Source organism: Nuphar pumila, chromosome 4 (assembly GCF_984573655.1).
Source record: "Nuphar pumila chromosome 4, dmNupPumi1.hap1.1, whole genome shotgun sequence".
Lineage (NCBI taxonomy): Eukaryota > Viridiplantae > Streptophyta > Magnoliopsida > Nymphaeales > Nymphaeaceae > Nuphar > Nuphar pumila.
The window spans coordinates 37,280,347-37,306,272 of record NC_143252.1 but is presented as its reverse complement, the minus strand read 5'-3'; the positions used below and the strand labels follow the sequence as shown (position 1 = coordinate 37,306,272).

Below are 25,926 nucleotides of genomic sequence, written 5' to 3'. Positions count from 1 at the left end.
CAAAATGAGCTCTCCTCTCTCTTCCACTTTTTTGTATATATAGGGGTGAACCCCTTCAATGTAAACTACTATGCTTCTTAAGCATTTTGTTCATGAATAAAGTATTATTTATTTTTTAAGTGTTCTTCCTTTTATACCCTTTCAAGGGTCATGCTTGTAGTGTCTCCAATAGACACTTGTTTGTGAGTTATTCGTGCATTTGTTGAAGACCACCATTTCATTACATGGTATCAGAGCTACGAAATCCTTAGATCTTGAAGTGCTTCCGTCTCGATTTTCGTGCCACATTTAAAAAAGGTGTTTCATCACCTTGTTCTTGGCTCAAGAAGATTTGTTTGAAGAAAGGCGAACTTGTGCTACAAAAATTTTTGGTTTTGTATCCTCTCTTATTTCTTTGTCTACTCTTTTTCTTTTCTTTTTATTTTTCTCTCTCTCTCCTCCTATTTATTCCTCTCTTACCCTTGTAAAAGATGGATGACAATGATAAGATCACCATCATTCCTATGAAGCTAAATGATACTAACTATGTAATGTGGGCTTCGATTATGAAGCACCACATTTGGGGAAAAGGTTTATGGGGTATAGTGGATGGTTCCGATTTGGAACCTAAACTATCTCTTACCAAGAAAGAGGGTGATAAAGAGGTTCCTCTAACGGAAGAAGAGAAGAGTAAGGCGTTAGCCACTTATGAAAAGAAATAGAAAGAATGGAGGATAAAGCATGCAAAAATTATGTCATGGCTCATCAATAGCATAGACATTAAAAAATGCTCTAGTCTAGCTAAGTTTGAGCATGCCGATAAGGCTTGAGAATACCTCAAAAACATGTATTCCCTTAAAGATATTGCACATGTATGCAATTTACAAGATAAAGTTCGGACAATGACTCAAAAAGATAAAACTATTCGAGAATATTATAATGAGTTGTCCGAACTGTGGGAAGAGTTGGCTCTTCTTGAGCCCAAATGGCATTGTGCCGAAGATATCGAGCTTCGCCGAAAGCAACACGATATGGAACATTTCTATCAATTTGTGAATGGTCTAAGGCCGGAGTTTGAATCCACCAAATCGGCCCTTTTACATCGTGGAAAAATTCCTTCTATTGTTGATACTATAGAAGAGCTCACTGTGGAGGAAAATAGACTTAGAAAAAGTACTCCAAAAGTTGATGATGACTCTGTTTTAGCTGTATCTAGATCGAGGAATCATACTCGTACTTACAAGTCGCCTCATTTTGGAAGGCAAAACGGCGACTTTGATAAAAGAAAAGTTATTTGTCATTATTGTCATGAATCGGGGCACTATAGGCCTCAATGTCCAAAGTTAAAAAGAAGAGAAGAAAAAAGAGTTCCATCTGTTGAATCTGAGTCAAAAGATCAAGATGCACCTGTGTCTATGGCTCAACTGATGGAAATCCTTCAACCTCTTCTCAAAGGGGTATCCTCCTCAACCGAAGCCTCAACTGGAGCGGCAGTTGCATCTTTCTCCGGTCCAGGTAACTTTCCTTGGCTTTTAGATTCTGGTGCTTCTTTTCATATGACCCCAAATGTTAATAGTCTATCTGAATGTCTTAAAAATAACTCAAGTGTGTCAAAGGTTTTTACAGCCGATGGCACATCTCTTGAAGTAAAAGGAATAGGATGTTTGGAAAATCTTCAAAAATCCAAAAGATTTTTTATCCCAGAAGTTAGATATATCCCTAAACTTAATTTGAATCTCTTATCTGTCTCGCAAATATCTGATTATGGATGTAATATCTCCTTCTCTTCTCATGGTTGTTGGGTACAGGATCGCCAATTAAGGAAGCTGATTGGGGAAGGTCATAAAGAAGGAGGACTTTATTACATGGACTTTTTGGAATTACCCAAGAATGCATTTTGTTATAATATTCAGAAATTAGAATTGGATTTATGGCACAAAAGGCTTGGCCATCCTCATATGTCTAAAATTCAATATTTTTCAAGTTTGGAAAAATTTTGTAATTCTGAAAATTTTTCTTGTAAAGACTGCATTCTTGGCAAAATGAAAAGGTTACAATTTCTTAGTAGAACTTTTGTTTCCTCACGACCACTTGAGTTAATACATTCGGATGTTTGGGGCCCCGCACCAGTTATTTCCAAAGGTGGTTATACATATTATGTCATTTTTGTTGATTACTTTTCTAGACATACTTGGATTTATTTTCTTAAACATAAATCTGATGTCTTTGCTAACTTCCAAATATTTCATAAAATGGTTAAAAATAAGTTTCAAAATGATATTTCTGTTTTTCGCACTGATTCGGGGAGAGAATTTATGTCCAACGAATTCAAAGACTATCTTAATTTACATGGAATTACACATCAAAGATCATGTCCACACACTCCACAACAGAATGGCTTAGCCGAACGCAAACATCGGCACATTATGGAAACTACTAGGACATTGCTAATTGTAAATCAAGTTCCAAAAAGTTTTTGGGCTGAAGCGGTCCTAACTACCACCTACATCATTAATAGGATGCCATCTTCCTCATTAAAGAATACAACTCCAATAGAAAAGCTTGTTAATTTAACTCCAGATTATTCTAGATTAAGAGTCTTTGGATGCAAATGTTTTGTTTTCACCAACAGAAATGACAAACTCTCTCCTCGTGCAATCCCATGTGCCTTTTTAGGATATGCTGATAATCAAAAAGGCTACAGGTGTTTCGGTTTTTAAAATGACAAATTATATGTGTCAAGAAATGTATCTTTTTTGGAAAAAGAAAGCTTCTTTGAATTTGAAAAATCCAGAATACTCGTTTTTAATTGATCCAACTTCAAAATCCAATGAATGTGATGTTGGATGTGACCTTGACAATGATCAAAGTCCTATTGTTGTAGAAAATGATGATAATGAAGAGCAAATCCATAGGGATGTTAGTCTACAATATTCAAGATGTAGAGAGCAAAATTTTCCATGTGCATTACAAAAATATTCTGAAGTCTCACCTAGAAGAACGTCTAGAATCTCTAAACCTCCAGAAAAATTTGTGTCTAATGAATCTTTTTCACCCACGTATAGGGCCGCCATTACATTAATACAATCATATGTTGAACCATCATCCTATTCTCAAGCCAAAAATCATATAGAATGGATAGAAGCCATGAAAATAGAATTGGATGCACTAGAAAAGGCCAATACTTGGACGATACAAGATATCCCTCCGGGTAAAAAACCTATAGGTTGTAGGTGGGTATACAAAGTCAAAACCAAAAGTGATGGGACCCTGGAAAGATATAAGGTCTGTTTAGTAGCAAAAGGATATGCCCAAGAGTATGGCATCGATTATAAAGAAACATTTGCTCCTGTGGCCCGTATGACCACTGTTAGAACTTTAATAGCCTTGGCCTCCATTAGAACATGGCCTATCTTTCAATTAGATGTCAAAAATGCTTTCCTGAATGGGAATCTCGTTGAAGAAGTATACATAGAAGCCCCACCTCGTATTAGTATCCCTAAGGGTAAAGCTCTTCGTCTAGAAAAAGCTCTTTATGGTCTTAAACAGGCTCCAAAAGCCTGGTATGACCGATTTAGTCATGTTATGCTTGATATTGGTTTTCAACCTTGTTTAACTGACACTGCTTTGTTTGTTAAAAAATCTGATGCAGGCATCATTATTCTTCTTCTCTATGTGGACGATATGATCATCACCGGAGGCGACAAACAGGGAGTTGCAAATATCAAATCTCTTCTTAAAACTCACTTTGAAATGACTGACTTAGGTTTATTAAGATATTTTTTAGGCATTGAAGTTGCATATTCCCCTCGGGGGTATTTGATATCTCAATCTAAATTTGTTCTTGATATCGTTTCCAGGTCTGGAATTACAGATGATAAGAAAGTAGACACTCCAGAAGTTGTCAACGTTAAAATGAAAATTGATGATGGAGAACTTCTTGATGATCCTACTCCTTATAGACAGCTTGTTGGAGCTCTTTCTTATCTTTCCATTACTAGGCTAGATATAACTCATGCGGTTCATACAGCCAGTCAGTTTCAGCATGCTCCCACCTCCGTGCACATGGGAACAATTTTGCGTATTATTAGATACTTAAAATCCTCTCTTTCACGAGGACTCTTCTTGTCTGCTTCATCTTCATTAAATTTAATTGCATATACTGATGCTGACTGGGGAGGTGATCCCAATAATAGACACTCAACTACTGGTTTTTGTGTGTTCCTAGGTGAAACCTTAATTTCGTGGAGGTGCAAGAAGCAACAGAAAGTCTCTCTTTCCTCCACAGAAGCTGAATACAGAGCCATGGCAACCACCACTATCGAGGTTGTTTGGCTCAGACGATTGCTAGCGGATATGGGAGCTAAAGCAACGCAAGCTTCAAAGATGTACTGTGACAACAAAAGTGTGATCTACATTGCAAGCAACCGGACATTCCATGAGCGCACTAAACACATTGAGATGGACTGTCACTATGTGAGAGAGGAATACTTACATGGAACCATTGATCTGCCATATGTTACATCAGAATATCAATTAGCAGACTTCTTCACCAAGCCTCTCGCTGCTCCCAGATTTCACTTCTTCTTAGACAAACTTTCGCTCATTGTACCGTAAGTTTGAGGGGGAGTGTTAAAATGTAAATTGTAATATATATATATATATATATATATATATATATATATATATATATTATTTAATATTATTATATTTTCTTTTATTATTTTCTTTTTCTATTTTTCTTTATTTTCTTTTTTAGCATCTAGTTCAATAGAAACTAGATATTTGATCGAGTCAAGTTCTTGTTGGAACTTGACTGTGCAAATAGTTGTTGGACTGTAGTCCAACAGCTATAATAAATGTTGTTGGACTATAGTCCAACAGCTATAATAATAAATGTTGTTGGACTGTAGTCCAACAGCTATATTAAGAGACGTTGGACTTCCAACGTCTCTTTTGGAGAGCTCAAAATGAGGTCTCCTCTCTCTTCCACTTTTTTTGTATATATAGGGGTGAACCCCTTCAATGTAAACTATTATGCTTCTTAAGCATTTTGTTCATGAATAAAGTATTATTTATTTTTCAAGTGTTCTTCCTTTTATACCCTTTCAAGGGTCATGCTTGTAGTGTCTCCAATAGACACTTGTTTGTGAGTTATTCGTGCATTTGTTGAAGACCACCATTTCATTACACCATCAACGTGGGTGCGGCACACAGTTTCCCGAGTCCCTGTGACAGTTGTCAATAGGTTGGGTATCAAACCATCAGGGTGCACCCAAACCCACTGAAATAACATGGGTTTGGGCTATCTTCGGTTGACAAAATCAAGGTCCAAATCTGATCTCTATAATTTAGAGTCTTTATATATGCATGTCTTGTAATGAAAATACAAAAAGAGTACAAGTGGGTGTCTCTTATGGGCATACAAGAACACAACATACACAATCAAGACCACTTATGAGTCAATACAAGAGCACAACCACACAAGCCACTTAGGGGGTAAAACACAAGTAAAAAATATAGGAATATTATCAAGAGAATGCTTGTGAATAAGCTTAACATACAAGAGGTGTTATACCCTGGATTTATACACAAAAGAAAGCAAAGAAGAGTCATTGGGAAGTGCTCCCACAGCTAAAAATATAGTTGTTGGGAGCACTCCCTACAGCTCTATTCCAAGAGCATTAATAAGAACTATAATGCCCTTAAGGAAAATACTAAAATACATCAAAAACAAAAACCCTAAACTACTCTCTAGGAACACCTCTAATTACAGTGTATAATGACCAAAATACTCCTAATGGGTATATATATATATATATACACTTTAACATTTAACACCCCCCTCAAACTTACAGTGTAAAATGTCCCCATAGACTTCATCATGTTCTTCCATTTAATGCTTCTTTAGAGGGTGCTCAATCATATGCTCCATTACAAAGAAGACCTTCAATATCATCCATTCTTGAAAACTTGTAAATAGATCTAACAAAACAATCCAACTATATATATCATAAGAAGATTTCAAAGGCTACCTAGATTAGTTATATATTATGGAGAGAGGATAGCCAAGCACAAACATACAATATATAAAAAAAAATTTAATAAGTCAATTTAACATTTTGCAAAATTATTTAAAAAAATTAAATTTGAAAAATCATTAATTTCAAACATGATAGTCATTAATCATTTTAATCATTCATGAAAATCATGCACACATATATCTATCACAAAAAGCACATTAATGCATAATATGTATGTATTTTCAACATTATCAATACCACAAATAAATAACACACAAATAAATATAAATAACAAATCATTTTTACAAAGCGAAAGATAAGAAATGATTTCAATCACTCAATAAATATTTAAGAAAAGTGATTGCATTTTAGAAGCAATATTAACTACACAACTAATGCATATATGAATGAATCATGCAATAGTTTAGAATCAACAAAAAATTTACTTATTCATTAATTTTAATAAATCCTTTCAAGAGATAACAATGAAAATCTTTCAAGAACACATGCTCAGAAAACTAACTAATGAAACAAATGATATCTCAAAGAAATGCCATAAAGACTATAAGGAGATATTAATACGATAGTGGTCACTTATGGACCAAGGGAAAATCCATAATGAAAATACACACCAACAACTCACAAGGTAAAAATAATATATCCTTCATTAACAAATGCTTAGAAAGCATTAATTAAACTTATGCAAAACACGTAAGATAATCAATCATGGGACATTTAAAATATTCCTTGATCATGCAACTAAAGCACATTTAATGCAAAATGAATGAAAATACTTTAATAACAATTTTTTATAAGAAAAAATGAGTTTAGAAAAATTACAAAGAGATATAAAAATCTCATATAATACAATGAATAATATTAGCAAATCCTAGTAATAGTTTAACCACCACAAGCAATCATCTCACTAAACCTCCAAACCTAAAAAATCAAGCATATCAGCTACTACAACAAGAGCATAACCGCAATGTCGCTAATGGGCTAAAACACACACAAAAAGTATGAATAATCAACATCTCTTGTCTATATATAATGACACTTAAAACAAGTGTATCAACGACTAGATCAAGAGTACAATGGGTGCACATAACTCACTACATTAAAAAAATATCTCTTGTCTACATAAAATGATACTTAAAACAAGTGCATCAATGACTAGAATAAGAGTATAATCTCAATGTCACTTATGGGCAAAATAAACACACAAAAGTGTGAATAAACATCTCTTGTTTACATATAATGACACTCAAAATGAGCGTACCAGCTACTAGAACAAGAGTATAATCTCAATGTCATTTATGGGCTAAACAAACACACAAAAGTGTGAATAAACATATCTTGTCTATATATAATGTCACTAAAAAATGAGTTTATCAACTACTAAAAGAAAGAGTAGAGGAAGATAAAAGATAGAAAAGAAGAAAAGAGAAAGGCAAGAAATGTATTTAAGAAGTTTGATGGCACACTTCCCAAGGCAACAAACCAACGAACCAAAGCTTCACCACTCTTCACAATATTCTTCTTGATCTCATGTATGAGATACAACCCAAGAGAACCAATGATTTGATACCATGTAATGAAAATACAAAAAGAGTACAAGTGGGTGCCTCTTATAGGCATACATACACAATCAAGACCACAAGAGCAAAACCACACAAGCCACTTAGGGGCTAAAACATAAGTAATAAATATAAGAATATCATTAAGAGAATGCTTCTGAATAAGTTTACATACAAGAGGGGTTACACCCCTTATTTATACACAAAAGAAAGCAAAGAAGAGTCATTGGAAAGTGCTCCCAACAGCTAGTAGCACTCCCAACAACTAGAAATATAGTTGTTGGGAGCACTCCCAACAACTCTATTCCAAGGGCATTATAAGTACTATATTGCCCTTGAGGAAAAGACTAAAATACATTAAAAAGAAAAACACTAAAATGCCCTCTAAGAACACTACTAATTACATAATGTGTAATGACCAAAATACCTCTAATGGGTTTCACTTATTACATTATATATATATATATATATATACAAGCAAACAATAAGTATATATATACATGTATATATGTTTACTAAAAATGCAGGCCAGAATCTAACAAAAAACATAGCTCAAACATGACAGCTTTTTGGGTGGGCTGAGGACAGCCTAAATAATACTCGGGTTGGCATTTTATGCCTGTGCCAGAAATTTAGGTTAGAACAGGACAGATTATAACAACTTCAATTCATACTCGTGAAAAAGTGCAATTTTTTTTTAAAACAATTGCATAAACATTCCCAGAAACTCGGGGCCTTCACAGTTTAACCACAACCATAAGAGATCTTATACCCATCATCCAAACCAACCACCAACTTTATTTATTAAAGTTCATAGGGTCTGAGATATAAGCAAATAAAATATAAATAAAGCATAAAGAAGAGTCATGTTGTCCCAAGAAAAGTCTGTCAAGTAGTTGCATAGCCCTCATAGTTCCTCGTAAAGCAAATCCCTTCACTGGGCTTCAGAGACTAAAAACACAAAAGTATGCGTCAGAATCCAAAGAATTTTATGTATGAATTTCTCTAATAAAACAAATAAGTAAAAAGAATACAAATAAGGTTCATACAATATTTTAAAAGGATGCATTTATGACAAATACATAATTCAAATAATCATTTAAGCAATAGGAATCAAGGAACAATTATTATCAATAAGGAACATCAACTATGCAATAAAGATAGTTAGCATGCAATAGAAAGCACATATCATGCAATCATCAATATATCACAAGGGAACAAGTAAATATGCATGATCTAATGCATAACAGAAATATGCATGATTTTAGTGCACATGCATGAATAAATTATTATTTTTTATCAGAGTTTTTTTTCATATGCATGTCCCTATTAAATGCACACAATTTAAGTTCATCTTTTTATTATTGTTGTCCACAGATACTCCAAACGGGTAAAGTTTCTCAAGGTCAAGTTAGGTTCTCAGTTGTAACTTAGCACACAATTTGTATTTTATTACTGGGTTCCACACTCAACCCTCAACCAATATCAGGAATCAACATCATCCATCGAAATATTAAAAATCAACATCTAATGTCGGGACACTATGGAAATCAACAACCATAATGTCACTTTCTTGGTATATCAAAACAACAGTTATATCTACACACCACCCCCAGGCAAAGTGGCGGATTATCTCTAAAATCATAGCCAGAAGAGGAACCTCAATATCGAGTTCAAGAACACAACACACACGGAGTTTTAGTATCTTCATGACTTCCCAAAACCGCAATGTTCTAAGATTCTCATACTATAGAAGGGACATCAAGGAAGCGTAGATTACACTATTCTTTTGAATTTCTTTTATCTTGTTATTAATTCTTCTTTAATTTGCGATTCAACATGAAAATTTAATAACATAGGCTCGCAAATCAATATGTGAAGCTATTCACGAGACCACAGCCTGTGGCAACATAGAACAATGCAATTAGAACAATAATATCAAATTTAATTTTTACAATGCATAGAACAATTAAAACAAAAAACAACACATGCTCAAGGCTCACACGGCTCACGATGATCCATTTTGATCATTTATGCATTCATATGCAAAAAATCAGAAGGAACATGCTAACAATGCATACACTTCACATGCTTTTCAACGCACAACCATGTAAAGGGGTGCATGAACCAACAATATTCATATGCATGTGCATGAGTTCGCACATTCATGCCAAATGCATGCTTTCATTCAGTTCACATATTCATGTCAAATACATGTTTCATTATGACTCATAATTATTAAACATGTGAACACTCATCCAATCATTTATCTGCAAAACATATCCATTTCATGTATGCATATGCACATGAAAACAGCTATGCAATAATATTTTAATTAAGCATTAGATACTAAGTGTAAGCATATGAATATTTCATTCTTTTGCATGAACACAACTATGTCTAATCTCATAAACAAGACCCAACATTTATGTGACTACATGAACTTGCATTCCAGTTTCCATTAAGCACACAGAAAACACTGAAGTTTTTTTTTAAGTATCGGCCCAACCGACTGCTCGGCTGGGCCCGAGGGCCTGGCTGATCTGACAGCCAACCGCCCCTTTTTTTCAAAACTTCTTTTCAAAATGCATTTTATACGTTTTTTTTTTCAGGACCTGCCCAGCCGAGCCCCACTGGGCTAGGCCTAGTAAGCCTGGCAGGGGCTGTCAGGTCTGCACCAGCTAGCCGACTGCTTGGATTGTTGGGCCTGCCAACAGCATAAAAAAACTATATATATATGCTTTCTAGTATGCATGTGTGTGCAAGTTTATCACACAGGTATGCATATATGTGCATATTTAAAATCTAGCATGTATGTACATGAAATTTTCCATTCAGATATACCTGTATATCCAGATTCACTAACAAGTGAGCACACTTATGCATAATCACATCCTGATATGCATATATAGACAAATTCGCTTGCAATATATACATGCACATGCTGAGTTTTTCATTCAGTTTTCACATGAATTCTGTATAGAAATAATGGTCATAGAACATACAACTAAACCTACTAATTTAACATGAACCCATGCAAAAACATATCAATTCACGTATGCACGAACATGCATATTTTCATTCAGTTATACATGCATGTACAGTTTCATATTTCAAGTATGCATTCATATGCATATTCACACCAATAATATAAGCATGTTCAGATTTGCATATACTCAAAAAACAATAAGGATGCTTATGCTTCAATTGGGTATGCAGGTACAACCAATTCATTTACAAGAATACATGCATATGCTTATTTTTACATCCTGTTTTCAAGATTTTTCATGCACTAAAACTGGGTCAGATTTGCACATGTTTCAAGCATAGCAAATCTGTCTCGATTTAGGGATTCACGACACATAATGAGATGCATATACAATAAGCATTAATATGTGTATTTTCCCCAAAACAAACCCCGAAAAAGAGGAACATAAAACCCATATTAGAGTAAATATTCAGATTTACTCTTTTCACATGGATTTCTACTAAAATCTTGCATGGAAATCAAATTCATGCTCTTTTTCTCGTTTGAAACAAGAGAAAGACCCGTACCTTGATCGTAGATAAAAAAAAACAAGAAAACAATGGTGGAAAACGTCGGATGGTTGGAGAAGAAGCTCCCTTCTTCTTCCTCTTACTCTCTTTTCCTTTCTTTCTCCCTTTTTCCTTATCTTTCTCTTTTTTTTGATGTTTATATAGGCAAAGAGGAGGGTGACGCCCCCCCCCCCTTCTCCAGCCCTTTCTAGATGGGTTGGACTCTTTTCTCTCTTTAGAGTTCCAAAAATTTTTGGACTCTTAAGTTGACTTTTTTCAAATTTTTAATTCCTTTGGACTCTAAGTCTCTCAAACATTCTTAAGTTCTTCTACATGTGTTTAAGGACTCTACTAAAAGTCTTAAACAAATGCCAAAATAAAATTTTGGAATTAAATAAAATTAATTAATTATTAAATAATAAATAATAAATAATTTTTCAGAAGCTTCCAAAAGTTATTAGAAGCCATGCACCTTTGTTTCGTCACGCATCTCCAACGAGACTTTCATAAGCTGCAAAGGGGAAAGAGATTTACGAGAGAGAGAGACCTCAATGACGGGCACGATTCTCTTATGAGATATCGTGCCCTATATTTAGAGTTATATAAGGTACAAGCTGGATTGGGTCTGTCGACCCAGATCCGATAACATCAACCTGTAAATATCATACAAAGAAAACATTTGGGTCTAGAACCAGACCCGTACACTTCATTCTCAATACTCTCCCTCAAGTTGTGCATGTTTTTGTACCATGGACAACTTGTTCTTCAAGAACCAAAAACGCATACTGGTAAGACCCTTAGTGAACAAATCTGCCACTTGATCAGCCGTAGGAACATAAGAAGGATCAACTTCTCTATCTTCTATCTTTTGTCGAATCAAGTGTTGATCAATCGCTATATGTTTTGTGCGGCTATGGTGAATAGGATTAAAGGCAATCTGTATGGCACTCTGATTATCACACAAGAGAGTGGTGGGTAGAATAGATTCTCCGACTTTAGTCAAAAGATGTCTCAGCCATGTGGCCTTTGCTGTAGCAGCTGTCATAGATCGATACTCATCTTCAGTACTAGATCGTGCAATTGCACATTGTTTCTTGCTACTCCATGCCTATGTCACATGGGTGCAGGTACGGGTGCGACACGAGTGCAAAGCAATTTCAAAAATTTTGGACTTGGTCAAAGTTGTGTCCATTAGGGGACACAGCTATATATATATATATATATATATATATATATATATATATATATATAACAATAATAAGACTCAACTATATTTTTTTTAAAATATATATAACAAAGATCGATTTTTTTTTGTTTTTATACGTCTTTTGCCCTAAAAATGGACAAAAATAGACTCGATCAAAGTTAACCAAGTCTAAAATATGAACGGACTCGGTCCCAGTGCATTGACCGTGTCTAAAGCCACACCCGTGTCGAGGCGTGTCGACGCGGGTGCATCGACCTTATAGCCGAGTCTGTGTGACTTAGCTCCACGCTATCAAGTTCCCATCAAGAAAGGCACAATATCCATAAACCGATCGCCTGTCATCTGGATCTCCAGCCCAATCTGCATCTGTATATACATCCAGTCGATATTCCCCTTTGGACTTGGACTGATGATAAACTAGAGCATCTCGAAGAGTTCCTAATAAATATCGAAGGATTCTCTTGAGAGCATTCATATGCTTTGTTCATGGGTCATGCATGAATTGAAAGACTTGATTCACTGCATATACAATGTCAGGTCTAATAAAGGAGAGATATTGAAGCATACCCACAAGACTCTGATATTACTTGGAATCTTCATATACTTCCCCATCCTGGGAATCGAGTTTATGATTAAGGATACTAGGAGTGGATAGTGGTTTACAATCTTTCTTGTCTGCCTTGTCCAATAAGTCTAAAGTATATTTGTGTTGGGTTAGTGACAGTGCTTAATCCTGTCTATCCACCTCAACCCGCAAGAAATAACGCAAAACCCCCAAATCTTTCATTTTAAACTGGTGACTTAGCAAAATCTTGGTAGCTTCTATGTGTGTATCAGAGTTTCCAGTAAGAATAATATCGTCTACATATATAAGAATCAAGGTGTGTACCTGACGATCTCGAAAATTAAAAAGCGAATGATCAAGATGAGATCGAACGAACCCATGTCTCTGAACTTCAACAGAGAAACTATCAAACCATGAGTGGGAGGCCTGTTTTAGCCCATAAATGGCTCTTCGTAGCTTGAAAACATGTGTGTTGGGGCTATGTTCTGTATAACCAGAGGGTTGCTCCATATACACCTCTTCTTTGAGACTGCCATGCAAAAATGCATTTTTGACATCAAGTTGGCTTAAAGTCCATCCATACTGAACTGATAAGGACAGAACTAATCAAATGGTTCCCATCTTAATCATAGGACCGAAAGTTTCATCATAATCTTGCCTGTATTCTTGAATGAACCCTTTTGCTACTAGCCTTGCCTTATAGTGTTCAATGGATCCATCAGGTTTATACTTGATTTTATAGGCCCATTTAGATCCTACAACATTATTGTTTGATAGTCTAGGAACAATCTCCCAAGTTTCAAACTCATGTAAAGTTTTCATTTCCTCATTCATGGCCTCAACCCATTTGATTGACATGGATGCTTGTGAGAAACTAATAGGTTCATCATGCTTTTCAATCTGGGAAATGAACAGTTGTAAGTCTGTAGAGAAGTTATTATAACTTACCCATCTTTCAATAGGATGGTAAATCCTCTCTGGCCTCCTGGGTTGCACAATCGATCGTTGAACATTGTCTTTGTTGCGCCGCACATAAGTAATCCTTTGAAATTTTATAACATCTGCCAGGCATAGTAATATCTTGTGTGTTTATCGGCCTTTCCTTTTCTGGGTATACATTTATACTATGACGTTCTGCAGATAGAGTGTGACATGAGGGTACGTCATGTGTCATCATTTGATCAAACACCTCAGCAACAAGCTATGGCTGATAACTTTCAACATCCTTATTGTGCCCCTTTGTACTTCCTGAATCAACAGTATGAGTCTCGTCAAACACGACATTCCGTGAAACTCTGATGCGACTGGTAGTAGGGTCATAGCACTGATATCCTCTATATTGATCAGCATATCCAACAAACTTGCACTTGCATGCCTTGTTCTCAAACTTATGACGTTGAGAACTGTCAATGTGAACATAGCATATACAGCCAAACACACGCAACTCATTATAGTCAAGATGAATCCCAAAGATTGTAAAATAAGGGGATTGGTCTGCTAGCAATTTCATTGGCAATCAATTTATGACATAAACAGCTGAATGAAAAGCTTTCGTTCACAAATTTAAAGGAATATGAGTGTCATGTAACATACTCAGCGCACTTTCTACAATGTGTTAATATTTTCTTTCCGCCACACCATTTTGTTGTGGTGTGTGTGGACAAGATATTCGACGACCTATTCCATTATCTTGAAGAAATTCAGTAAATTCCTTCGATTAGTACTCTCCTCCACCGTCACAATGAAAATATTGAATTTTAGTTGAAAATTGATTACCAACTAAAGCACAGAACGAGCAAAAAAGTTTGAAAACTTCAGATTTATGTTTCATAAAATAAATCCAAGTGTACTTGGAGTAACTGTCAACGAAGATAACATAATAACGACTGCCCGATAAAAAAGGTTGCGGGGCAGGTCCCCAAACATCAGAATAAACAATTTCAAAAGGCACAGAAGCTCTTTGATTTATTGAATAAAATGGAAGAACGTGATTCTTAGATAATTGACAACTAGAACAAAGATGAAAATCAGCCTCAACATTCAAACTAGACTTCGGAACAAGACCTCTGGACACAAGCTTCTCAATAAATGAATGATTACAATGACCAAGACGAGGATGCCAAATCTTTGGCTTATTACATTAAGATAGACTAAAACAATTTTTGAATGACACTAGACGAACTGGCTGTGAATTAAGTGATGCATCACGAACTATAAGAGACTCCTTGAAGACATACATGTTTTTATGTCGTTCTCCTTCAACGAGTGTCTTCTTCGTAAGAAGATCCTTGACACATACAGAAGGAGTAAATTTGACAGAAGAATTAGTATCATCGACAAGTTTAGAAACAGAAACAATGTTTTTAACAATGCTAGGAGAATGATAAACATCAGATAAAGGTAATGAGGAGTCGAGGAGAGGAAGGAAAATATTTCCAACATGAGAGATAGGATGAAGGGCACCATCTCCAGTTTTAATACTAAATTTACCACGATAAGGGATAGGTTTCGAAATCTTACCAACATCACTTGTCACATGTGCAGTAGCCCCGCAATCAATATACCAAGTCTCCTGCTCAGTTTGTTTTAAGCTCAACTCTGAAAGAACAGAAATCAGGAGATTCTTCACATTTTTCTTTTCATCACCTTTAGGGTCGTCCCCTGCTTATCCTCTAGTAGAAGGCCCAGCACCACTAAATTTTCCTTTGTTTTGCGGATTATGCCAGCAATTTGCTTTAATGTGCCCCTTTTTATTACACTGAAAACGTGTCGGTATATTTCTAGAATATTGGTTCCCTGGATACGAGTTAGGTGACATGTTGGGTGTGGGAAGTAACCAACGGCCTCCTTGGTTACCTCTTTTGTGTCCACGCCCGCCTTGAAAACTCACACGTCCTCGCCCTAGCGCTATTCCTATGACAAGTATTTCATGATTGTTGGAATTCAGGGCCATCTCCTCACCTCTAATGGTAACTTCATATTGCAGTAGTTTAGCCCGTAGGTCTTCAAAACTGGGTAATAAAGAAAGGCATAGAAGAGAGGTGACTAACATGTGGTAGTCAGATCCCACACCATTCAGTGTCTGCTGAACCTTTTCTTTGTCAGGAATTACGTAACCCACCATAGCTAGTTGATCTGTGATACTCTTGATTTTGTTCATGTACTCTGTAATTGATAAACTCTCTTTCTTGACGAGCTGAAATTCTCTCTTTAAATGCAAAATCTTTGCTTCTGAAATCTGTGAATAAGTCTGAGCCAATATCTGCCACAACTCTCTGGTTGAACACTCATCTGGGATGGCCACTAATACCTCTTGGGAAAGCGTAAAGGTAATGTAAGCCACAATCGCCTGATCTTTTCTTCTCCATGTTGGAAACTTTGAATTACAAACCAATTTATTTGAAACCTCCCCTTTTATCATCTCGCTCTTCCTGCAAGACGAATTCTGGTGGTGCATGAATTGTTCCATCAAGATATCCAGAGAGATCCAAACTCTTTAAAAGGCAAAATTTGTCACTTCCAGGTCAAGTATTTTGAATTGTTTAATTTTTCATATATGAGTTGTCCAAGGAAACTGAAAAGAAGGGAAGGAGAATCCATGTGGAACGATAGGAAGAGAACACTCTGACTAGCAGTTTGATTTTCCAGCAATATAAATTTGTTTCGCTCTTTTTTTTTGCTGCAAAAAATTATATTGCTACAAATAGTCAGAAGTAATCAGTAGAACAAGACAGGATAATGATATGAAATTTTCGTTGAATCGAAACTTTGATTAGTTTCTTTTTTTTTAAAGTATCAAACATGAAGATGAGAAACGAAATTTCACGTTAGGACAAATAAACAGATTAGGTCAGATTTCAGCTTAAGCGGTTGAAATCTTATTCAGATCTGAACAAAAAGGAATAATAAAATAAAAAAATTGAAGAACAAGAATTGATTTGAAAGACAAGAAATTTTAGATTTAGAAGGAAACACAAATCTGATCTAATACGATCATATTCGATTTAACAATGCTGAAGAGAGAAATCAATTTGTCACGACCTAATTTAATTTAATCAGGCTTGAAACGAAAGCACTAGATATGGAATGATCTGATCCAACATTAGGGAAGAAACTAAGAACCGAGTTTTAGGTTTAAAAAAAACAGATCTAGTTTGATGTGGCTAGACTGTTTGGCGTGGCCAGACTGTTTGGCATGACCAGAATCAATGTTGAGAGACTGAGTCGTGAGAAGGAAGGAAGATGCCTAAGGATTTAAGAAAGAAAGAAAAAAATTAGCCTAATACGATGAAATTGATTTCAGAATAGACGATTACAAAGAAGACCAAGAAGAGGAAGAAGGGAATATTGACCTGGTCGATTTCAGAATAGACGATTACGAAGAAGAGGAAGACCAAGAAGACCAAGAAGAGGAAGAAGGGAATATCAACCTGGTACTTACCTCTCGACCTGCTCTGATACCATATTAGAAGCCACGCACCTTTGTTTCGTCACGCATCTCCAACGAGACTTTCATGAGTTTAAGAGGGGAAAGAGATTTACGAGAGAGACCTCAATGACTGGCACGATTCTCTTATGAGATATCGTGCCCTATATTTAGAGTTATATAAGGTACAAACTGGATCGGGTTTGTCGACCCAGATCCGATAACATCAACCTGTAAATATCATACAAAGAAAACATTTGGATCTAGAACCAGACCCGTACACTTCATTCTCAATAAAAGTTATTGTATCAATTTGGGAGACTTCTTAACACTAATTAATTTCAATTTAAAGGTATCTAATGAATTTAAAGTTGGAATTTCATTGGGCATGAATTTGGATCTGGATCTGGATCTAAGATCTAAATCCATCTCCAAAATCCAAATGGGTCTAGGGCTGGATCAAATCTAGATTAATATGGGTCTTGGATAGAGTCCAGATCCATATTAATTTGGATCAAATTCATTGGATCCAGTCTGATCCAAATCCGGACCCCAGCCATTGAGGCGGTCCTTTTTAAAAAAAACGTGAATTTTGGGTCAACCGTATCCTGAATCTGAAAAAGTAAAATATCGTTACGCTCAAAATTTCGAGACGCATCCAACGATATATAACTTGAATTTTGCCTCTAAAATTCATCCAAAAATAACCCGAACTTTGCTCAAATTTGCTTGAATTCAAAGGTTGAAAATAAAACTCTTTCTCACGTTTTAGATGGCTCGTTTAGGCCTTGACAATGAGACATGAGCCAAGCCCATACTCAAAAGCATCGACCTAAAATTGAGAATCTACTGATTTTTCTTCTATACTTAGCCAATTTTTCAAAAAATCTCAAAATGACTACAACAACAACTACGCCTTCATCCCAAAACAATTGTGGTCGGCGATATGAACCAAAAAAGAAAATCATTTTTTTGGGTCTTCCACATGAATCCTTCTCCTCCAATCATTTCTATCGAATGCCATGTCCTCGATGAGGTTCAAAGCATTCATATCCTTTCCTATCATCTCCATCCAAGTCTTCCTAGGCCTACCCCAACCTCTTTTAACTAATATATTTTCCCATTTCTCCATCCTTCCAACAGGAGCATCATTAGGCCTTCGACGAAAATCTCAAAATGACTAAGTGCGAAAAATATGCGATATTACACAGATACCTAACACATATCTGAGAAATTGACATCCCTAGATACATCTCAAGAAGGAAATTTCCTATAAATCTCTGGAAAATCACAGCATTTTTTAAAATAAATATACAAGAAAAAAGCAAAAGAGGTTTTTTTTGGCAAAAGTAAAAAAAAATTGAGATCCAATTGGGGGATTTATTCATCACAGTGGCAGCCTTCTGCCCAGGACATTCTTCATTGTAAAGCAGTAACAGGGAGGGACTAAGGAGAACCCTTATTTTCAAGTCAAGTAGTTCTTCAAATGGCTTTATAAAAATATGAAGCTGGCAGCTGGGAGAATTTGACAAAGAGAAGCTTTCTCAAAAGTGTGCTGACTCTCCATGTTATCAAGCATACCATAATTAAAAAGACATGTCCTAGTTGTACAGAATGAAAGAATAACCAAACTTCAATCGGATAGGTGCACCAAAAACCAGTGGTCATGACTGCATAATTCAAACTATGCCTGGAAAAAAACACAACCACCACCATCACTACTTGTATTAAACCAATTCACCAACTCAATTGTGTCCATTTATCAAGAAGTAGGTGCTTTTTCTTTTTTTGGCTCTGTTTAGGGAAGGCCATAAGGAGACTTGGATACTGAGTACTGGAGACAGCAAAAGAAGCCCAATGGACAAATATCTCCTCTCTAGCACAGATTTGCAGGCTCCTCCTTTTAATAGAGAAAGAAAGGAAACACAAGCCCCACCCTTTCCACTGCCAAATTTTTCCTCATTAATGTGTCCCCCAGCCAAACAAGAGAATGAGAGAGCTGTAGAACCCAGACCTCTCTCCAATTCCCAAAAGGCCACCAAATCATTTTCATGTATTGAGTGAACCGTCACTGGATAATATGACAAACTATTAGTCTTCTATTGACTTAAGTACAAAAACAAGCAGAATGGTTAATAGCATAAATTTCAGTAGCAAGAACAACTCTTTTCCTAATGATTTGATCAATATTCCAAAATTACATACTTTCTTTATATTATTTATGCATCAATCTGAACCAAATTTGAGATCAATGACACCTTGATATTGACCTTACTATTTGTCTTCTTTTTTTCCATGAGGTGGGCAATGGGTCACCCGGGCTTGTGCTTATAAAGTAAGCCCAAGCTCGGCCCGAACCGAGATTTTGGCCTGGCTCCGGCCGTGTGTGTGTGTATATATATAACATAAAATATATTTTTTATATATAATATAATATGTATATTATATATAATATAATAGGCTCAGCCCGGTTCCATTAGGGCTTCAGGCCATGGGACGGGGTTTTCCCAGAAGGCCGGCCAGTCAATTGATGGGCCGGGCTTTGACCAATCTGACCCGGTCGGCCCAATCCATTAGCGGGCCAGCCCGGCCCGTTTCCGACCCCTATCCATAACCATGTTGTGTTGCAATGGATTCAATCTTCTCCTTAAGAAAAGACTCAATTTTCCAGCAAGAATATCTCTTTTTCATCAATCCAGTTAAACTTCTCTACAGTGCTCATTTTTTTATAGACAAAGGATCATCAGCCCAAAATTACGACACAGATCCAATGTATTCAAACCATTGACAAATCACAATAAATGATGCATCTTATACTTTAAATTAACTTTTGGAGGAAATGGGAAAGACAATAGAAGTATGCGTACAGCAAATTTTCCTGGAGTGCAGGTACATTTCGAAGAAGCAAAGTGAAAATGGTCACCAATCCAAATGCACCAGCCGCAAACCATTCAGGAACAGCTGCAGCGAGAAAATCATCCTGACCATGGTTATGCAAAAGAACATACAGCTTTATTATTGAGCAATACCATTCATGCCATCTAACTACACTCGCCGAATATTCACTAATATGCTGACACAATTTACTTCCAAACAGAAAGATCTGTAGGGATGACATATATTATTAGCAAATATTGAAATTTATACTTAAAAAAAAGAACTGAAAGATTCATTAGGATGTCAGTACCAGTGGCTTCTGGTTGTAAAGATTGTCTAGGAACTACTACTGCTACAGGTTTATCATCCTCTGGATTGGTGAGCAAGAAGAGTTTATATTGATCCCCAAATCTATCCTGTAATTATAAGATGTGAAAAAATTTAGATTAAATTGCCTTACAACTTGAGTTTTTCAGCATGGTCAGACATAAAGAAAGCACCTGAATCCTTTTTGTTAGCTTCTCATAGCTTTTAGATGCCTGCCCTCGCAAGTTCCCCTTGAAAAGTACTCCACCCTGGGAAAAACATTGTGGAACAGACACTTTGCATTAAGCTATTCATCAAGAAAAGGAAACCAGCATAAGTAAATTCTTCTGCACGTAAGGCACAGATGCATGAGTTTGCGTGTGCACAATGAATCCATTTAAACAGTGCCAACTGTAGACAGAAAGCCAAGTCTATAGATGGAAACAAGCTCCTATCTAATGAAGCAGACGCAACATTTAAAAGAAACTTAAAATAGTTTCCATCGACGAGGTATTGCAGATAGACTCGGGAAGTATATGCATAGTGACAATCATGAATAGATGTCATTTCACGGTTGGTACATGCAAAAATGACCTAGTAGCACATGAAACAATCACACTAAGTGCTCACCTCATATGGCTCCTGGTTTGTGACAAAGAAAGTATCAAAGCCAAACACTTGATCTCTGAGAATATCTATGGATGCCTTTGGAATTCTGATTAATTCACCAACTTGCTGGAGTGAAGGTTTTGGGAGAACCATAACACATGCAATACAAAAGTGACATAAAAGAAAAGATTGTAAAAGAGCCACATGATTGCACTAAATTTAAAGATTTCCCAGCTTTAACGAAAGGCACAGAGTTCAAAACAAAGACTTGCAAATAGAGTTACCTTCACCCCTGGCAAGGGGGATCCACTTGCTATTTCAACAGCATCATCTTTACCCTAAGGGAGAGTGATCATAAAAAATGGTGTTTTAGCATAGAGGAGGATAAATAAATGCTCTATGTTACTGGATAATATACATAAAATGTGCACACACACACATGTGTGCACTATCTACCAAAATTTACTTGATTTCCTGCTTGAGCATTGGAATCCCCAGTGTTCTTGTCATATGTGTCACTCATATTGAGTGTTTCCTTCTCTTCAGATTGATCATTGTTCTGTGGTAGATGCACAAAAGTTTCAATCATCTGCAGGGTGAAAGTACAAACAGCATAATTAAATGTAGAGGATGATGCAGAACATGCTTTAAATAAGTGATTAGAGATTCAGTGACCCACATTGTAACTTGGGTATTTGACTGGATCTGACTCAAATAACTTAGACAAAGATTCAGATGACTTGACTCATGACACCTCCATCAGTTATCTACCTACCGACCTAAGCAAAGCATCTGAGTGAATGACAGGTTAAACGGTGACAATGCTAACTGGCCTCATGCAATGATATGAAACAGGAAAAAGACACCAAAGATCAATCTGGTCCAGATCAGAACAATTTCAAGTCCCAAACCAGGTGGATTTAAAACTTAAGTTACAGATTTCCATTTTCTAAATAGAATCAGTGGTCAGGGATTACCTGATTGGTGGATGATTGATCATCAGTTTGTCGAATGGGGTCAGGTGAAGAAGGTGATCGTCCAACAATGAGTGGTTCTTTGTCCTGAAATCAGACCCACAGCTAAATAAAAGATAATTATAAAAGCAAAAACAATTTGAATGGCCATTAAGAAGTGCAAATGCAGCTTTAGACTTCAAAACTATAGATACATGACCAATGTAAATTGAGAAAAATAAATCAACATATACAATGGGAATCAAATTCACAGATCTGATGAATCTTGTCTCCATCAACATATACAACAGGAATCAATTTCACAGATCAGATGAATCTCACACCCTTTTGCTCAAGACTTTCATGTGATCCTTTCTCTTCTAGGGATCGGTATCGTCTTTGCATATGTGTGTGTTTGTGTGTATGGCAAGTGTTTTATTAGTATTTTTTTAAAATTGCAAGCATGTGGTAATTTCATCACAACTTAGCATGTGCAACAACGCAATCTGTACAAAGTCCTTGGACACTGGTCATGCGAGTAGAAAACCTTTCTATCACTCAGGCTGAAGCCCCCCAAAGAGGACATTGTACTAGAATGTCACATCATGGAGTAGTGGAGACACACTTCAATTGTAGGTCTTCCATGACCAGTACACTTGCTGGAGGAATCACACTGATCCTATGGATAAGGGTCATGTTGCGTATATTAGTGTGGTTGATGTTCTGCACAGAATAAAAAATAGATCAGAGAGAATTTATTATGGAGGAATCACATTGATCCTATGGATAAAGGTCATGTTGCTTATACTAGTGTGGTTGCTATTCTGCGCGGAATAAAAAAATAGAGAGAGAATTTATTATGGAGGAATCACACTGATCCTATGGATAAGGGTCATGCTGCTTATAATAGTGTGGTTGTGACTGAAAAAGGGGTCATGCTTACATCCTGTTACCATTATTAAACCAGTAAATGGGGGATGAAAAGGAGCTGAAACTCTAACAAACGGAATATTAGGTTCAGATTTCATCAAATGTTATCTCCCACCTTGGCCATCGAGAATAAAATAAAGAAAGCAAATAGGTGAGACCAAGGAATTAAAAAATGTCAGCTCTTAAAAGGGATTAATCGGCAAGTGGTTTTGACATTTGAGAATGAGAAATAGACTATAGGGCCGAAATAAGAACTAATGGAGAAAGGTGGGATCAAAGAGAGAAGATATATACTAGCAGAAGATGCAAACATGGAACTGAAAGTGAGCTAGAGAGGGAGACTACAACTTTGGAAAGGACAGATTCCAGCATTCTGGAACAGCTAAGATAAGATCATGCTCAGCCAAGTTCAACCAAGCTAAGCTTCAATGTATGCTTTTAAGCTGCTAGAGCTTGAGCTTGAGCTTGAGCTTGAGCTGAGCTTGAGCCTGTACATAAAAAAATAAAATAAGTGGCAGCTTGTACACCATACTGAACCAAGCTCAAAGAGACTAGGCTTGGTTTCTTTGCAGTCCTAGGAGTGGAGTACAATGAATTCTGCATTTCTTACCCATACATATGTTCAACCCCTTGCAAATAAAACACTGGAGCACTACGTTTCTTGACAAGTATGACTAACAGCTATAGAACCCAATTGTGCGAAAAATGTAGAGATAGGCTTCGCTAGGTCAACCAATAGATTCTGCATTCTCTGTGTTTATGAGAGAAAAACATAAGGATGGTCTTCACTAGGTCAACAAACATGTTCTGTGTTTTATGGGCTTGCAAGAGTTTTGCATTCTTAGGGAAATAACAAACAACATGGGTTCCATCTTCATGTTTTATCTGGCTAAATTTTTTAATTGTTCGAACAGACTTCTCATAAACGGTGCATAAACAACAGCACAACAGCCCCAGAGCTGCTCTTACCTCATGAGTGGCATTTGATGAGAGGTTTAGTACTCAACTTTGTGAACAAAAGGAACAGGAAACTTTTCTTACAGAGGGAGACCAGAATTGCAGTGCCAATTCCACGCAACAAATTCTTCGAAAGTTCATTCGGATAAACGAAACTCCATCGGTATTAATTGAAACAAACCACGAGATTACACGGATGCAAACACAAAACACAGAAAACATGAAACCCTAACAACAGAATAAACACACTCAAAGGAAAGGGAAAGAAATACAGGGAGAAGAAAAGGCCCAAATGCTTGCCTTTTCGTCATTGCTTTCCGGTTCCGTCTCCGTGTCCGGCGACGTCGCACGAGAAATCAAAATCCGCCTTCCCAAATAGACTGGCCTAGAATCAAAATCCCAAACAAATCAACCTAAAAGGATTCCGACGGCTGAATCGACTCGCAAGAGAGAATACGAGTATCATTCCGATCAATTCGCCCGAAAAGAATAAAACTGACCTCGTATCGGCCTTCCTTCGCGGATCAGAAACCCTAACCCTCACTTGAGGCGGTTTCCTTCTCGAATAACCACAGAAAGCAACGACGGAAGGAGGAGGGATCGGAGAGATACAGCAGCCATAGCAAGCGGTGGAGCGAACGAAGGTCGGAAGCTTCTCTCCAAAAGCAGTATAAGGTTTCATCTCCAATCGCCGGAAAGTTTCCCTAAGCGTCCGAGCTTCTTGCTCTCATGGCGTCGGCAGAATCGCCCTCGGGTGATATTCCGGCTGGCTCACCGTCTGCGGTCACCGGAGGGCTTGGGGTGGGGGGAGAATTTAAAGGGACATGGCGGGAATTATCCGCGGCTCGTAACGGCGAATATCCCACCGAAGCGGCAGGGGACAAACCAATCATAATGTGACAAGTGTTTCCGGAGAGCAGATCTTTATCTTCCCGCCAGTTCTCTTGCGGTGATGATGGTTCAGTTACAACTACGAGTCGGTCGTGTTGAGACGTATCGGGTGTAGCTCAACCTGAACACCCGAGTACGGGGTTGAAAATTAACTTTTGACCCGAATGTTATCCAAGTCGACCCAAACCCAACCCTGACCTGAATCTTGTTCAGGTCGACCTTAACCTGACCCGTGCAGCATGGAGTCAAGTTTGTAATATAAGTTCGCTTGGATATCCAACCCAACCCACTGACCCTGGTATTTATACGTATTTTTTGGTGCAAATATTGATTCATTTTCATGACTGACATAACCCAAACCTGACTGGTCATTTGGGCAGTTCGGGAAAATCTGGATCCTACGCAAACCTGACCCTTTGACAGCCCTAGCCCGTGAGAGCAGATCAGGTAACAAGACAAATCACTTTAGGGAATGTGATTTGGCATCTTCACCGTCCACAAATTGCATAAAGACCGTGGAGTCTTTGTGGGATGAAGCAATGGACGGTGAAGATGATGTGATTTGATGGATCACCTAATCGGTTATCCTAATCGTTGACATTTTTTCAAAATTTTGAGACTTGAATCGGAACGGAAACATTATTTTCCATGCGTTGGCACAACATGGTATTGGAAATGGAGTTGTCAAAAATATCATTAAGTGAACACTGTTGAAATGTTGTGTTAAGTTGCCAACTTCATCTTGTTTCAAAAAAAAAAAAAATGCAAACTCCACCCACAATTCAATTTAAATAGGGATGGAACATGAAATGGGGATGGATGCAGGGATGAAGGTTAAAATCCATAGCAGTGCATGGATGGACTTACGCTTTCCCCCGCCCCGCCTCGCTCCGTTTGGACCGGGGATGAAGAACATGAAATGGGGATGGATGCGGGGATGAAGGTTAAAATCCATAGCAGTGCAGGGATGGACTTACGCTTTCCCCCGCCCCGCCCCGCCCCACCCCATACCCATCCCGATCCCTGCATACTGAGTGAGACTGCAGGGTAGGACTTCCCGGGAACTACCGAGTGAGACTGCCACTGAAG

The 25,926-nt window shown here is 37.1% G+C and overlaps 1 protein-coding gene across 9 annotated transcripts in view; it reads right to left on the bottom strand.

The window, feature by feature from the left end:
- EGY2 (ethylene-dependent gravitropism-deficient and yellow-green-like 2) overlaps nt 1-24,903 on the bottom strand; it is a 38,973-nt gene extending 14,070 nt beyond the window's left edge. For 6 of the 9 annotated variants that reach the window (XM_090002983.1, XM_090002981.1, XM_090002984.1 and 3 more), the window contains exons 1-9: nt 24,447-24,901; nt 24,247-24,331; nt 22,084-22,167; nt 21,573-21,695; nt 21,391-21,444; nt 21,128-21,232; nt 20,692-20,766; nt 20,502-20,607; nt 20,182-20,275 (exon numbers count right to left, since the gene is read on the bottom strand). In XM_090002983.1, the coding sequence (XP_089859109.1) occupies nt 20,182-20,275; nt 20,502-20,607; nt 20,692-20,766; nt 21,128-21,232; nt 21,391-21,444; nt 21,573-21,695; nt 22,084-22,167; nt 24,247-24,331; nt 24,447-24,628 (908 nt within the window). In that variant the 5' untranslated portion in view covers nt 24,629-24,901. Of the gene's footprint in view, nt 1-20,181; nt 20,276-20,501; nt 20,608-20,691; nt 20,767-21,127; nt 21,233-21,390; nt 21,445-21,572; nt 21,696-22,083; nt 22,168-24,246; nt 24,332-24,446 lie in introns of all 9 variants that reach the window. The other 3 variants (XM_090002985.1, XM_090002986.1, XM_090002980.1) reach the window with 2 other exon arrangements.
- Between the last annotated feature and the right edge of the window lie 1,023 nt (nt 24,904-25,926).